Source organism: Condylura cristata, unplaced genomic scaffold (assembly GCF_000260355.1).
Source record: "Condylura cristata isolate star-nosed mole 26May11 unplaced genomic scaffold, ConCri1.0 scaffold00037, whole genome shotgun sequence".
In the NCBI taxonomy this organism is placed as follows: domain Eukaryota; kingdom Metazoa; phylum Chordata; class Mammalia; order Eulipotyphla; family Talpidae; genus Condylura; species Condylura cristata.
The window spans coordinates 10237875-10254743 of record NW_004567138.1 but is presented as its reverse complement, the minus strand read 5'-3'; the positions used below and the strand labels follow the sequence as shown (position 1 = coordinate 10254743).

Here is a 16869-nt window from a genome sequence, read left to right as displayed (position 1 = left end):
TACTCATCTATTTCTATAGTGCCTGTGATGTGCTAGGCACTTACCGGAGCAACTTAGCAGTTGTAACCAGCTTCATCCTCATGATAACCTATGAATAACTATGTGTTGTGAGTAACTTCTCTTTAAAAACTACAGAAATTGAGGCACAGAAAAGTGGAGTGACTTGTCCAAGACTACCTGAGGTCACCCCAAGGCAGACAGTGTGGCACAATCTTCTGCATGTCTAACCAGTCTGCTATGCTGGTGTCTGCAGTCACATATAGTACATTTCTCATCATCAAAATTAGAATTTGTGTTAGCTTTCACTTGACTGCATTGCTTTCTGTAAAAATATCTACTGACTAATCCCACATTAAATTGCTATGTGGACACAAGCCCAAATGAGAGACGTATGTGCTATTCAACCATGAAAATGTAAGTCCATGGTCTTCCAACATTGGAAATTACTCTGCCAAAAAGCTGACGTGCTCAATTGTTACCTGCTTGTTAGAAACGAATCTGGCCACTCTCACTTCACCTGAGTGATTCCCTGCCTCTCCACATGCTGTTTTGTTGGTGACAGAGATGAGTTAGCTTTCCCTGACACTCCTTATCATATCAGCACACATGCCTTCTCTGCCGAAACGCATATTTCCTTCAGGCTCGGATGGCCCCCCCCATGCCATCTGTTCTTTTTCTGCAGTCAGGTACCCTGAGGATAGTGGAATTCCCAACTGTATCTTTCAACTTTAGTTTGTCATTGGCCCTTACGGTGATAAAGGCTGAGTTCTCCTACTGATTAGGCATCTCTAAATATTTAATTTGTCATTCTATATACTTTACTACCTTTAAAAATTTGCAGAAGTTTCAGCTTTGGCTTGGGGTGCCTAGTGGGTGAGGACCCAGAGTTTGCTCCCTAGGCATAAGCAGCTCACTAATTGTATATAATTCTTTCAATTATTTTAATGAGTGTCATGGCAGTTTTAAATCAAAAGAGATTCATGCAGAGAGCAGTTCCTCTGCTTATTGCTAGTTCCTAGGAATAGAATTTTAAAAGGCTTAAATTATTATGGAATACATCTTGGTGAATGAATCTTTCTTCCAGTGACAAATAACAATTATCTTCCCTGAACAAATTTAGCCTCCGACTTCAATATATAACTTTGAGCTTTTTTCATAGCATTAAAATGCAGCAAAGATCCATTGTGTTTGCTAGAATACTATATATAAACAAATTTGCTTCATTTTCAAATACCAACGGTTATTAATTGAGTCAGTCTAAACAGTGTTGCCAAGAGCAGATGATGAAGTCGATATCTCATTTAAAATGAATTGCAGTAATATTAACTATGTGCCAAAGTTTGTTCAAGTCTTAATTTCTTCTTATAATTTTAATTATTCTGTAATGGCATTTTCTTTTTGATGTCACTTTGGAAAGGAGAGAATTGGGTCTTTAAACATCAGAAAGCAACTTGTGAATTTCTAGGCTCTAAATTTCAGAGCTATGGTCCAATCCATATAATACAACTAAAACGGATATTGTATATTCCTCGAAGTTTCTAGTAATTTTTATGACAGCCCTTTATGGAAATGCCAGAAGCATACTCAGGCTCTCCAGGGAGTTCACTATTCCCTCAAGACCCAGAGTTTCCTTAATCTTTTAATTCTTAACTGGCACGATTATCATTTACAGAGGACTTATTCCAGGAAGCCACCTTGAGATCTGTCCCATACGCCTTTAAAAGAGAACAAATGACAGTAGAGCCCTAAGGCACAGCAGGTGAGCCCTCCAGAGCCCCCCAGAGCCCCCCAGGAGACAACTGAGACAGCAGGGAAAACCCCTCTGACTCCTCCCTGGGGATGGTTTTAATGTCTGTCTTTATCTGAACCTTCCTTTGGTGCCTTTGTATTCCACATAGTGATAGCACCTGGCATTCCTCTTTCTTGTTCTGACTAATTTCCCTTCCAACTCCATCTATGCTGCAGTAAATGGCATGAGTTTATCTTATTTGATCACTGAGTACTATTTCATGTGGATATACCACACCATCTTGATTCCCTCATCTTGAACAGAAAGATCTTACAAAAATTCATCCTTTGTAGGCTGGCAGAGTAGCAAATCAGACAATTTCTCTACAATCCACCACCTTATTCAGTCCTTAGAAATCTCAGGTTGAGCCCTGCTTGGTGGTGCAATGGGTTAAAGCACCACACTGTTGTTTTGTCCCAACTTCTATGACCTTCCGCAAGAAAGGAAGGCAGGAGGCAGAAAGGCTGAGCAAGGTGAGTTTATTGCTCCCAGACAGCAGCTGAGACGGAGCCCCTAGAGTGGGGTCCGCAGCTACTGCCAACTCAATAAGGGGGAAGGGTCTCCTATATAGGTCCTATGCTCAGATTTCAAAGGGGTGACTCATCCTGTGTCCTTGATGTGAGGCCCAGTTTGTTATCACCTTCATCTAGTCCCATCCCCGACGCAAGGACCCGTTAATTAGATACAAGGCCCAATTTATTACCACCTTATCACCTTTGGATACAAGGTCTCATTTATTATTGCCCTTATCCAGTCCCTCAGTAAATCTCCGCATTTGGTCACTCCCAACAACTGTGAAGCTCTCAGAAGCCGCTTCAGCATGAATTCGATCCCCGGCAAAGGAGCTGATCCACATGGCACGGCAGACCTCTCCTGACCCGCCTGCTGCTCCCCTCAGCAGTGTACTTCGTGGATCTGCCTGTTCTGCTCCCTACTCTGTCTCTGGTGAATTCGCTCACCCACCACACCTCTGGCCTGTACCCCAATTCTGTACGCATAAATAAATAAGTCTTGGGGGGGGAAGGAATCACAAATTTTTAGTGTACCACAATGACACACTTGCCTCAGCTGCCTCTCATGTCAAGAAGCTACAAATTATTTCTTTCCAATAGAAAGCAAAGTCCCAAATCATGGCAGAATGGAAGGTTTTGTCTTTAATTTCTGAATTAGGCAATATTCAAATTGGCGAAGAGTCTTTTGAAACTAATATACTCTGAGTATGTGTTTATGTCCTTGTTTAAAAAGATTTTTTTATGCTTACAAGAACTGGGGTACAGGCCAGAGGGTGTGGGGATGAGAGGATTCACTAGAGACAGAATAGGGAGTAGAACAGGTGGATCTACTGACATACACTGCTGAGGGGAGCAGGGGAAGGGAGGCGAGGTCTGCTGCGCTGTGTGTCAGCTCCCAGGCAGAGGACTGAGCTCATGATGCAGCAGCTGATGATAGCTTGACCATGCTGAAACTTAACCCCCTGTGCCCCCAGGAGGACACCTTGTGTTGTTTGTCTTTCTAAAGTAGAAAACGCATCAGGGTCTAAGGTGTCAACCCTCTGATGGTTTCCAGTTGTATCCAGAAAAAACTCTGCCCCTTCCTCAAAGTCCAGTTGTATCCAGAAAAAACTCTGCCCCTTCCTCAAAGTCCCCAGATCATGCCCCTCCCTCCTGTGTTTGCTTCCCGCCAGCCACAGTAGTCTTACTACTTTTCGTCCAACTTGTGTAGCAGACCCCATGTCAAATATTGTTCCTTCCATTTGCACACTCTTCACCAGATCCTCCCATAGCCCAGGTCTCAATTCAAGTGTCATCTTTCTCAGAAATTTTGTTTGATGCCTTCCACCCCCTCTCGGATGATCCTGTTTTATTGTCTCAGCATTTATCGGTCCTTGAAATGGTCTTGGGCATTTTTATAGGTACTTCTTGCCCATTTCCCAAAGGGGAAGACGGACCTCTGGACTGCGCTGGCAGTCATCTATCTCTTATCTACTGCCCCAGGCGCGGCACATAATTACTCAGTAAATTTTACTTAATCGTGGCTTTGCTTTATAGTTAAGTTATTTGACTCCTTTCCTAGTAGATTTTATCCTCCTTAAGGTTGCAGAAGGTAGTTATGTCATTTTGATTTCTTTATAGCTAACACCATCAAGAACGGCGAGTAATTGATTTTTCTGGGAACTTTAGAAAATCATTCTTTGCATGGAAAGGTTCTATCTTTAAATTTAATAAGGTTCAGTGAATAAGAACATTATAGGTTACATCCTCAGTGATTCAGCTTACAAGTTGTATAGGAAAAAAGGGAAAAAATCACTCAGCCACTGTATGTCACGACTGTGACCTGTGCTTTGTCACTGAAGCCGTGCATGGGAGCTATTTCGATATCCTTTCAGATACCAGTCTCAGAGCACAGAAATGTTAATACACCTGCGCCGTACCACATGTTAGTTAAGGGACAGTCAAAGCTGTGAACTGAACTCCAGATGATCCTGTTCTCCAGCCCATACCATCTCGACTCAATCCCTGGTCTTCAGGCTGGCCTTGGACACTGGACAGAAAGGTTAATAAGGTTAAGGTGGGGAAAAACCTTTCCATAGAGGGTTTGCATTGGGATTTTTTGGGTGGCAAATTTTGTAATGCAAGGTTCAGAACTGTTCCCCAGCTACATTGCATGGGTCTGGATTCTGCTTGCTGGACAAGGGTAGAACCTTAAACCTCACATTTGATTATTAAAATTGAGATACGTAATCATTTCTATTGCATAGACAGAGGAGTGCCTAGCCATAGCTGAGTTCTATAAGGTGGGTACTAGCAGAACCAAGCCCGATGTCCTCTGGAAACAGCTTTAGACCTGCATCAGCTCTTGAGAAAGTACTCAGTTGAAATCCCCACTGGCGTACCCAGTTCATCTTGGCCAGAGTGAACTTCTCCTGAAAAAGATTCCAGAGCATCCTCGATGAAGGCCACAGCAAAACCTCAGAAATGCTTCTAGATGTGCTTTGTTTGGTTTCTATTACTCAGGTAACTGAGTGGATATGACCACCAGAGGCAGATGTTTGACATTGAAATCTTAACAGGTTAGAGAATGGCAATGAAGGATATTTATAGAGGATTATTTCATTACGATTAAGTCAAGATCATGGAGATTGAAGCCATGTGCTCTGGAAACCATTCTTTGACTGTATAGTGGCAGAGAAGTATATTTGATAGTTTAGCCTACTTGTCACTGTAGCTTGGTTACAAATAGCTACTTTGCAGACAATGAAAAATGAAAAGCAGCACAATAGATTGTGTCTGACACATTTTCTCACAGGTGAAGCAGTGTGTTAAGAAGAACGATGATTTGAAGACATAAGAAAGTAACTCACAATAAAGGCTCGATAGTTTGCAGAGAACAGTCTTGAGAATCCCTTTTCTTTTAACAATTTCACTTGTGATTCCCCCTTGACAGTTGTTTCAGAAGGGAAGTGAATCCAAGGGCATTAAAATGAAGATGATAAGGATCTTGCCTTCCAAGCCAGACCAGATTCTTCTGACTTTGGGTCATCAGCCACTCTAACCGCAGTTCTCTTTGAAGTTGATGGTTTAGAATAAAGAATTTTAAGATTCCATCTTAGAAAAGTGTGGAGATCCTTGAGATCCAGCAAGAACCAGTCCTCCTGATGACTACTACTGTGTCCTTCCAACCAGAATCCTCAGTCACCAGGCCCTGTTACCAGTGGAGTTGATTTGACTTGAGTTGTTTGTTTTTTTTTTTTAAGATTTATTTATTTGTGCATACAGAACTGGGGTGCAGGCCAGAGGCTCAGGGGCGGTGAGAGGCTTCACCAGAGACAGAGTGGGGAGCAGAACAGGCAGATCGACGAAGTACACTGCTGAGGGGAGCAGCGGGTGGGTCAGGAGAGGTCTGCCACGCCATGTGGTCACCTCCGGGGCAGGCGGGAATTGAACTCATGTGGAAGTGGCTGTAGATTCTCAGTGCTGTGCTTTAACCCGCTGTGCCACCAGGGAGGGCCGAGTTTCTTAAAGGAGTTTAACATACTGTTCAAGGATTTAACCTACTGGTGGTGTTAACTATGAATTTCTGTTATCAGTGGAGCTAATCTTCTCTGGACAGATCAAATAACTCTTCATCTTGACGTCCCTGAGTCATGGCATTCTGAAAGAGAGCATTTCAATCTTTTCCGGACCTCCTCATTCCTGTCTTTTCTTATAACAGGGACTTCCCAAATATCTATCAATAGAATTACAAATTTTCAAATACAGCACTCAGTGGGGCTTTCCCACATTATTCATTCTTTTTCAGTAAGGAAAATGTTATTCAACTTTATGACTATTGGACTAATATTGGATTTCATAGTGCCACAAATCACTCAAAAATTTCCCACCTTTTTTTTTATTACAATCTTTCAAGTGGCACATTCTGATACTTGTGTTATTATTAAGAATCATCATCTCTGTCCAGCAGCACTCACGCCGACACAGACGGTAAGGTATTTGCTTAATACTGGTACCAGGTCATTTTCATTCCTGGGACACCTCTTAAGAAAATGTGTGATATGATAACCCACTTTCAAAAGAGAACATTCAAAAATGAAATTTCACTTTCCTACACATTGCAACATGAGTTAAAAATGAATAAAAAGTGAAGGCAAAGATTTAATTTTCTTGTACCAAAAAGTGGTGCAGATCTGGAAGACAAGGAAATGAAGCATGTTCATTTAACAGCAGTGTCCTGCTGTGAGCTTCATAGTCGCCCGCTGTCAGTGTGCAGTGCTGAGTGTTTTCTGTTTCTGGATCGTGATGCCATTTTAACTTTCATATGAAATGAAACTCAGGATGTAAAAGTTAATGAGTGTGTTATGAATAGCTGGATTTAATGTTGTATTCCCTAGGAACTGTGACACCTCCATAAATCTCTAAATATCATTCCCCCTTTGTCCATCAATTTATTGTGGCTCCAGAGTTATGGCTCTATGTAGTTCCTCTTCCTAGATAGTAAAGATTTGCTGCCCAACAGCCATCCCAGAGAGGATTAGGCTTCTCTTTTCCTTGTTGAGGTTTATACTTCCCCAAACTTTTACAAATGGAAATGCAAGAAGAAAGACTGCTATGTTAGATATTGAAGGGATGATTTTTGGTTGCCCATGAACATTGACTGGGTTGAAAATCTAGTAAGAAACATAAATTTTATAGTCCAGTTTATTAAGCAGGGTCTGCCCAAGTCCATTTTAAAAGCACATAGAAAGGAGTCCTAGCTTATCTTCTATCCAGTCGCAAGAATTGACTCTACAGCCAATGATATCAGTTCAGTGGATACAAAATCCAGGTAGGAACAGCTTCTACTGGGACAGTCTGAGCACTATGAAGAGTCATGACAGTAAGAATTGATCACGACTTGATCATTAGAAAATTCCATGGGCCCTCCCTGGTGGCGAATGGGTTAAAGCACAGCACTCAGAAGCTAAAGCCACTTGAGCATGAGTTCAGTCCCTGCCCGGAGGTGACCACATGGTGCAGCAGACCTCTCCTGACCCCCTCACTGCTCCCCTCACCATTGTACTTCGTCGATCTGCCTGTTCTTCACCCCACTCTGTTTCTGGTGAATCCTCTTACTGCCCCTGCACCTCTGGCCTGTATCCCAATTCTGTATGCATCAATAGATCTTTTAAAAAAGAATTCCAAAAAAAATTTTAAAATAAGATAAAATTAAAAAAGATTTCCATGACACTATAGTCATCCCAAGTAAATAAAAGGGGACGGTGCAGAGAATCTTTGAAAGGAATAGTTGACCTTTACAAGGAAAGACATCACCTTTATGAGGAAAGACATTAGAAGGGTTGGTGGGGAGGGATGAGAGCGAAGCTGAGTGGGAGCACAAGGGACCACCATGGAGGACTCTGGCCATTTGGGTGGAGGCTGTGGTATGAGGTGTGGTAGCAGCACCTGAAAGGGAATGGACCTGTACCTCTAAGTTTTAATGTAGTGAACCAGTATTACCTCAGTTTAAAAATATGGTTGCCGAATCATTTTTGTATTTTCTATAAGAACCCAGTAAGGTCCATATTAAGTAGTATAAAAATTTGTTATTTGCATTTCATGGTAAAGAAAATGAAGAAGAAACATGTTTGTTTTATTTTGGCTTGTGAAGCTTCACAGTGTTGAGATGGTAGCTCCCCTGAACAGATAATCTCATAGGCACGTGCACAGACGAAACAAACCTGAGCTCTTTCAAGAATCTAAGAAGGTATTCCAACTATGTTTTAGTAGGTCAGTGCCCACCCCCAAACTAATGTGATTAAGTGGGTCACTTTGTCATTGTTCCATTCAGGCACTGGCCCTGTGATAGCCTTCAGAGGACCTTCTTCAACCAGGGTGTCTTTGGAAGAGTTCAGATCACTCGCAAGTGCTAGATTGCCGGAGTGATACTTTAAAGTATTCCCAAGAAGCATCTAATATTACAGACAGACTGAGGGACTCCCCAAGACCCCCAAACCTGCATGCTCTAAATGGGTTCTGCCATTTGATGCATAAAGACAAGACATACCCTTAGTAAAACCTTCAGTAGAAAAGCACTTTAATATAATTTTTTGGGTAAGCTTAATGTGCAATAGAGGAAGAATATAGTTAGTTTCCACATAGAACACCCAAAGTTGCCCAAACCCTCGTGTGTAAATCCCCAACCAAACAGGGTTGCCCAAAAGCTTTCTCCAATTCAAGGCACCTCCTGGTAGGGACCCACAGGAAAGAAGCAGAAGGGGTCAGACAAGTCCAGAAGGAAAAGAGGAAAATCAAAACCCAAGTCAGGATAAAGTCTGCCACTGTCAGCCTCCCCAGGGGTCTCCTACCCACATTCCATCTCTTTCAGGCCCTTCCATGTCTCCTTCTGTGTCCCAGGCCCATGGCCAAGAAGCAAGGGCAGCAGCTTCGTCACATCTCTCTGCACGCGTCTCCTCGAGTGTTCTTTCTCCATTTCCTTCCTTTCTCCTCTTCCAGTTCTTCCTCCAGCCTTTTCTAGCTTCATCTCCCTGCCCAACTCTACCTGTTCCTTAGGATAGGGAACCTGGAACCACCCCATCCCTGAGGATTACAGTTATGCTAAGAAGTCACCCAATAAGGACCCCGAAGATGCCATCTCCACCAACTTGAACATATTCCCATGAACTTGAACAGATACCACTCATACAGTAATGATTTTGCTTTGCCAATGTATTTTTTTATATCAGAATATGAACTCCAGGAATGTAGAGACTCCAGTTATCTCTTACTCACTGCTAAACCCATTCTCCTTCTCTGAGCCAGTATACAGTAGGTACGCAGTAAATATTTGTTGAGCTGTAAATAGCATAAAACATAGCTGAATAAGTTACTGCTTTGAGCACGACTGGGAGCTCTTCACTCCCCACTCTGAAGCGCCACCAGCCATGTCGAGTTTCATGGGGTGCTTCCTGTTTAATTTGAATGTTCAGACAGCTGTACATCCACAGAGAGTGTAGTGTTAGTTTGTCTTTTAGAATTTGTATAAATGGATTGATACCATGTGTCTCTGAAACTTGCTTTTTTCAATCGATTTTATCTTTTAAGATTTTTTTCATGTTTGCTATATAAAAAGGGGATTTTTTGCCTTTTATTTGCTTCCATTATTTGAATATACCTCATTTTAAATGTCCATTTCCCTTTAGGTTCGTCCCAATTTTGTTGTGTTGTTAGGTCTACTACTTACGCATTCTCCTGTCTTCCACCTCCAACTTCTCCTCGGAAGTATAATAAAAAAGATACTATGCCTAATGTTCATATCACTACCAACTATTGAAACACAGTGAAGTTATTAACTGGCACACCTGCCAGGCTCTGGGATCCTGGCACTTTGTATTCATTATCTTATTTCATTCTCAAACCAATTGAATTTACAAACTGGAGAACTAGGTCTGGCTTTACAAAAGTATTCACCAAGTTCTCCAATCCCTGGAGGGGCACAGATTCAGGATTCCTGCTCAGTTCTTGGCATCCAGAGTCTTGAGCATGAGAGGTTCTCTGGAAAGAGAAAGACTTTTCACTCGCTAGTCCTTCCTGTCCTGATGGCAGAGATTGAAGTTGGTGTAGCTCAGTATGCTACCAAAAGTATGCAGAGGAAATGGAGTAGGAGTATGAAATATTCATCATCATCCTGTTGAACAGCTCCTTAATTTGTTGTGTAGTTTCCCTCTTCATATGAATATATATATATATATATATATATATATATATATATATATATATATATATATATATATATATATATATATATATTATTTTTGTCCTGCCTGTTATAGGATTTGAACCAATTGCAAGGTGTCAGGTGCCTCACCTTACGTATAAAGATCTATTTAGGTGGGTAATTGGGACAGAGTACTTTTCTTAGTGAATTAACTATTCCCAAAGAGAAGGAAAGTTGAAAATGATCTATAGGCCCTAACCATTGGCTCTGATCTCTTCTGTGTGAATCCATAGTCACCTGAAAGGAAGCTTTCAAAAGGAAAGGACCTTGTCCACCTACTGTGGAAAAAAAATGACCTAATAAGGTATGGAAACTGAAGTCCAAAGATGGTGGTTCCTTCAGGATATTGCTGGCGGAAGTCTTTCTGCTAAGCATATAACATTGATGGTGCTGTGGCTGATAGGAACCCCTTTTACTTAGGAGCCAACTTTTCCTCTGAAGGGACCCAAACTGCGTTTGCACACGGAGGAGTGCTATCTTTCCATCCTGTGGTACAGTGACAAATAATGACTCTCAAAAAAGAAAAGAATTTAGGAGAAAAAAAGTCATCGCCCGGTAGCTGGTTCCTCAGGGCGGGTTTTTGGGAAATGTCAAGTTCACACCACACTTCATTTTCACTGTGGACGGCAGGCCTCCTTCATTCTCGTGCATTTAAGGGTTCTTTCATAGGTTTGCAGAATTTAACTTATAACTATGTCCTTATCACTATTAGTTGATGGCTAATTATGATTTTAGATTTTTTCAGGACTTGGTTTACATGTCAGATGACTTAAATTCCCCCTAAAGTGGAAGTCCTCATCCGCGTTTAATTACCCCGTGGACCGGGAATGAGTGCGGACTGACATTCCATCCTTCCCTGAAAATTTTTGTGACTGAGGGGAAGAGAAGTCATAGTTTCTTCTGAAGGCTGAGGTGAGAGGGGAGCACAGATGATGTAAAAGGCCCCAGAGGGGAGGCGGAAGGCACCCTAGACACAACATCCTCTCTGGCTGCTGCACCTCTCCCGGTGGCCCTGGAACCCAAACCTGCCTGGGCCTGCAGGTGCTCTGCCCACGACAGTCCTGTGGAGCCAGTGAGGGCTTGTCCCCCAAAGGCCGGAATCCCCTGTGGGATCGGTAGATGGCCTTCTGCACGCACTTAGCAAAAGACATAGTATTTCTAAGAGGTTCTGCAGTTTCCAAGCTGTCTTGCTTCTGCTTTCCAAATGTGAGGTCGGATGCTTACGCTCATGATATTTTGGCCTCCTCCTTGCTGTACTGCTTGGCTATAAAGGCTTTTCTGTGTAGTTTTTCTGTTGGTTTGTGAATGCTCTTTCTCTTCTCCCCTTTCCTTTTAAAGTTGTTGCTTTATCTCTCCTCCATTCATATTTTTTTTCCCTTTCTTTTTGCTGCATGGAGACTCTCTGCTGTACAAGTGTAAGTATTTTTTGGTGGCTCCGCAGTTTCCGGCTGTATTAGTTTACATTCTTGCGCTCCATTTGCTTCTGTGCTGACTGGCTGGTCTCCCAGGAGACTGCCGTTCCTCATGCATCTGTGGATCCTGAATGAAATCGGAACAATTTAGACACAAGATTGCATTTTACAAGATGGTTCAGCTAGCAAAATAGGCTATGATGTCAAAATATCCCCAGACATGTGCCTGAAAGAAAGCCAAGGGTTGATGAAGAGGGAATAAACATTTAAAAGGGGAGAAAAGTCTTTATTTCACTCATGTAAAAAAATTAAATAAAAAGTCCTGATTGCTTAAAGTTTTTTTTCTGATCTTTGTCATATTGTCTCCCAGGCTTACAGTAAATCACATCAGGAGACACTTATCTGAGAAGAATTTTACTAATCTGCCTCCCATTTTTTTTAACCAGTTGATCTTTCTTTGTCTTTTTAACTTTAGAGAGTGGGGACTTAATTAGGGATTCTTGACGTTGGAATGCTAGTGTTTGTTTTCTTTGTACAAACTTGGTAAAATGAACAAAGATGCTGCTACCTCATCTTATTTTAGTGACAATAAAACAAGTTAACTCCTTGTTTTTTAAAAATTAAATGCATCCGTCTAGGAGTCACATATTAATCACATTAAAGCAGAAAAAAAGGCTTTTATTTGACTAAAAGTGGTTGAAGCTATGTGTTATATCTCCATGAAGAGTAGTTTTAAGCTGTTACAAAAATTGGATCAAGTGAGTAAAATTTCAGAAGTAGACAGTGCGCCTTTTAGATTCTTAAAGAATAGTGCTTTGTATTTCATTTGCACTGGCTGCCAAAATGAGGGCTTTATTGACAGTTTTCGATGTTAAGATAAGGAAGAGGTCCATTTTATGGTTTTCCTTCTAAAATTGTATTTTATAGTGTGACTTGATACATTGTTCCTCCTCTTTCCTGCAGATGTGAATATTGAACAAAACTTTTCATAAGTTGCTTTTTTTTTTTTTAACATAAAGTGATTTTCATCCAGGCTTAAAGTACTTGTCAGTAGTGTTAAAAATCATGGATTGATTTTGAAAGATCCATTAGGTATGTGCCTCTTTTGCTTCAGTTGCTGAGCCCCTTCATTTTGTGATTTCTCCAACCAGAAAATACTTAGGCATTGATAAATGTCCAGGGAAGGTAAATGAGAACTAAAACAGTCTGAGAAAACAAACCCTTTCATTCAGTACTAGAGAGTGAATGGTTCTAAAGAGGATTGTAAAACCTGATTTTTCTACCCTCAGGGTGTAACTCATTTAACCAACATGCATGGAAAAGTGGAGAGAGGAGTGTATATAAACCACATTTCAGAGAAACCTAGAATATTTAATCCTGAAGTGTACACTTCAGTGGATAATCATGAGTCATACTTATATTTCCTCTTGCTTTAGATGTAAATGTAGTGTGATCATGAGAATAAGCCAGCAAGACTGAGCAAGTCCCCATTTTCTATAAAATGGGCAAGGAAGATAAATTACAAAGAAAAAAAAACAAGAAAATTAACATTGACTTTACCCTCCATTGTTGTACGTAAGTCCCTATTAACCTTTCCTATAAGACAGTTTACGAAGAAATGTGTAGAATGGGTTAAATTCTTAATATCAGTTGTAGACTTCAGTGTAATTGCCAGTCTTGCTTATTTTAACAAAGGCCCTCACCCTGTATAAATGGGGCAAAACTTCAGAACTAACACATATTTCAAATACAGTGAAATATGCATAATGCAATTACAAGCTATTTTTACTTAAAAGAGCAGTAAAAATGTGTTAGGATATATCTTTCTGATACTTTGTGTACCTTTCCAGATACTATAAAAGCTAGATCAAGAAGAGCATATTAGTTCACCTTTGGTTAATGTCTGCCATCAAAAATAGCGGTGATTTTGTTCCTTAAACTGGTCTCTACAATTAGGTTGAGCTGAATGACCCATTTACAAATGGGTATTAGTTTGCCCCTATCATATATTTTACATGTATGCCTTTATACCTATTTCTATCAAATTTTCTTATATTTATAAAAGGTAATGTATATGAAATATCCATGGTCATGTTGGATGTGTATTTGGCTCATAAGGAGGTGTTAACCATACTGTCGTGGCCCACAAACTAAAGTCCAGTAAGAGTCACAGGCAAAATTGGAAGATACCTTCATTCCAGGAATTTTTAGACTTTCCTATTTATTTTTAACTACCTAAGTGAATTGACTAGAAATTACATCCCAAGCTACATCTTAATTCTTTTATCTATGATGGTTATAAACCAGATGGACATGATACTCAAGAACTTCTCACAACCAAGCACAGCATGTATTCTGGTATATTGCTTGATCTCCTGAGAATTACTTTTAGAATAAGTTTCACTTACGAATGGACCAATCAGGCCAGTAACCTCTTCAGTCAGTTGAAGGCCAGTTTTGGGGGAAACTGCCTTGAAACTGCCATTCATGGGTCTGACTGTATTTTTATTGAACCTGCGAAAACCTCTTGCTATAGAAATAGTCCTTAGGTTATCTACCTGGAAAGAACCAGCTCAGCAAGTTTGAATTACACGCTTCAGGAAGGCAGGTCTAGATCTAAATGGAACTCATCATTGCTCCTTCCCCCTTTATTCCTGATGATAAAGGGAGATGATAGTTAAAATAAAACCGGCATAAAAATTGTCAAAACTATAAAGTCCTTTGTTTTCACATCAGTATGAACCGTTTATCAGTCATGAGAATTTTTTTGTTGTTTTGAAGAAGCCTCCTAGGGAAACCTGTGAGAGCCTGCACACCAAGTTGCTTCACCTATCAAACCATTTTGAACATCCCTAAGACTCGTCCATTTGTATGTTCATATGATAACGTGGTCTGAAAGGAGGGATGCTGGACTGACCTTGGCTCCACTCCCCTGACAGCTTGTAGGATAGCCAGTAACCTCCACTCTGACTATTTCTTCTGGCTTTGACTTGTGTGATCCATCAGAGGGAGAAGATATACCTTCCTTTGTGTCGGCTTTAATAATCAACAGTTGGCACCATGCTAACACAATACCCTTAAATTTTGGCCATGGTCTGCTTGTTGGAATGACTTTCCCCCAGGGTTTCAGGATCAAGGACATTTTACTGAGAAGTGGCATCACATGTGGGTTTCTGAGTGATGGCATCTTTTTCCTGCCAGTCTGCCTATAATGTAAAGATCACTGTCTGAGTGGTAGAAATGTGAAGAGTTAAACTGTTCAAGTAGTTAATGAGCAAGCAGGGTTTCACTTACATTGATGGGACTGAGATAATGAACAGTGTATCATTGTGTTTTCCTGTCTGATTTTTACAATCTTTCAATCTTGTTCTTTATATCCATTGTTGCATCCTTCTGTACAGCTTGGAGTTAAATTCTTTATCATTCATTGTTCCTTTCAGCTATTTAAATAGAATGTAACTGATTGGGATTGTGGGGATGATACAAGTTAGTTATAAAGCATTTGAGAAAATTGTAAACATTTCAAAATGTTTTGGTTCCGTCTTTTCCCTCAGGCTGTCTGATGTTACTCACTATCCTCTAAAGAGAAACAAATAACTGAACTGAAATAACTGGTCTCCAATGCTTACCCTCCAGCCTCTCCTAAATGTTTCTGAAGTTTGAAAGTTTCCTGTGAATTCCTGTCTAAGTGCATGCTTTGTTTTATTGCCAGATGACTCCCAAATCCAAAAGGAAGAGTATCCACAGTCGAATGCTGCGGCCCGTTTCTAGAGCCTTCGGTGAGTGTCTTGGTCTTTGCCTCATTTCTTTGCACAATGAAACACCCTGGCAGCCACCTCCAAGACGTCAGGGTTGGTCTTAGGGATGTTCTCTGTGAGCAAATGTTCAGAAAGATTGGAGATTTTTGAATGCGTATCTGCTACTCCGTATTGACTTCAATACTTGCAGGGATTATTTTGTCCATCTCTGCCATTAAGCTTTAGTCGGGGGCTTTTGCTTTATTTTAGAAATGGAGTTTGATCTGGATAAAGCGCTAGAAGAGGTGCCAATTCACATCGAAGACCCGCCTTTCCCATCCACCCGACAAGAGAAGCGGAGCTCGGGCTTCATCTCGGAGCTGCCTTCCGAGGAAGGGAGGAAGCTGGAGCACTTCACCAAGTTAAGGCCAAAACGCAATAAGAAGCAACAGCCCACCCAAGCAGCGGTAGGTGGACTGGAGCTCCCCCTCTCCCCTCCCCACTCCTTCCCAGGTAAGAGCTGAGGGACTCTTAGAGCCGGCTGTGCGACACGAAGCTGGTGGTTAAGGAGACTGGAGCTTCTCATGCCATGTTCATGGGTAACATCTCCACTGGTGCTTGGCAGTTTTGGAAAAGACAAAGTGGTCCAATTTTCAACTCCTCAGGACCTGAAAGCCCCTAGAAAAATACTGGTCAGTGAGATAGACAGGCTGCAGAATTTGCGGGACTGAAAAGGTGGAAGAGAAGTTCCAGTGGACTTACGAGCAATTGAGTTGTTTGTACTTGACCTTGGAGTGCAGCCATGGGCACCCCCTTTGGGGCCCCCGTCGGCACCTCCATCACCACAGTCTCCTGCCCCTGCGCCTCAGCTCTTGCTCATCTCTGAGCAGGTACTGGACACGAGGCCCCGGCAGGAGGGGTGTGGTGTGGCGTAGTGTGCTGCCCTGTGGACAGAGAAGTGTGAACTGTATGTGCTAAGGAAGCAGCCTTGATGTTGTTGCCCGTGACCCCTCTGCCTGATGCTGTTTCTTTCCTGTACTTTGTGGCGCCTTGAAAAAGCTTGTGCCCGTCATCTTTCTTCTTCATGGTCCTGCCGCTTTACAACCCTCTAAAGTCTTCGTTCTGTGCCTACCTATTCACCCCAGCTACCCTGCCACTGTCAGCCGTAGATGCTTGTCTACTATTCCCGTAGACGCTTGTCTACTATTCCCGTAGACGCTTGTCTACTATTCCCGTAGACGCTTGTCAGCCGTCATCTTACTTGACATCTCAGCTGTTGCTCGACACAGACAGCATCCTTCCTCCTGAAAGCTGTCTCTTCTGCCGGGCCTTTCACAGATTATTTCTGTCTGGATGATGCCATGAATCTTCTCACGCACCACACCTCTGGCCCACGGTTTCACTTTCTCTGTGGTTGACTGCTGTTCCTTCTGCTCAAGCTCTAGATTGAGATTTTCACCTGTCTCTTGAACTTAAATGCCCCAAAAGAACTGTGACTCAGCAGATGCAAACCTTAGAGCCTGTCTTTCTGTGTACCGTTGCCCATCCTCTTAGTCCCCGGAGCCCCCTAGGGAAATCACCAGTTCATGATGGTAGTATCCTGATACCAGTATGAAGGGGAAGGATGTCCTAAAGGAACTCTGCAGAGTCTTGTGGACCCCGCCCCCTACTCCAGCTTTCT

The 16869-nt window shown here is 41.8% G+C and overlaps 1 protein-coding gene across 4 annotated transcripts in view; it reads left to right on the top strand.

The window, feature by feature from the left end:
* Nucleotides 1-16869, top strand: part of LRRC16A (leucine rich repeat containing 16A) — a 316783-nt gene that overhangs the window by 265786 nt on the left and 34128 nt on the right. For all 4 annotated transcript variants that reach the window (XM_004693329.2, XM_012732954.1, XM_012732955.1 and 1 more), the window contains 2 exons: nucleotides 15164-15230; nucleotides 15459-15655. In XM_004693329.2, the coding sequence (XP_004693386.1) occupies nucleotides 15164-15230; nucleotides 15459-15655 (264 nt within the window). The remainder of the gene's footprint in view (nucleotides 1-15163; nucleotides 15231-15458; nucleotides 15656-16869) is intronic.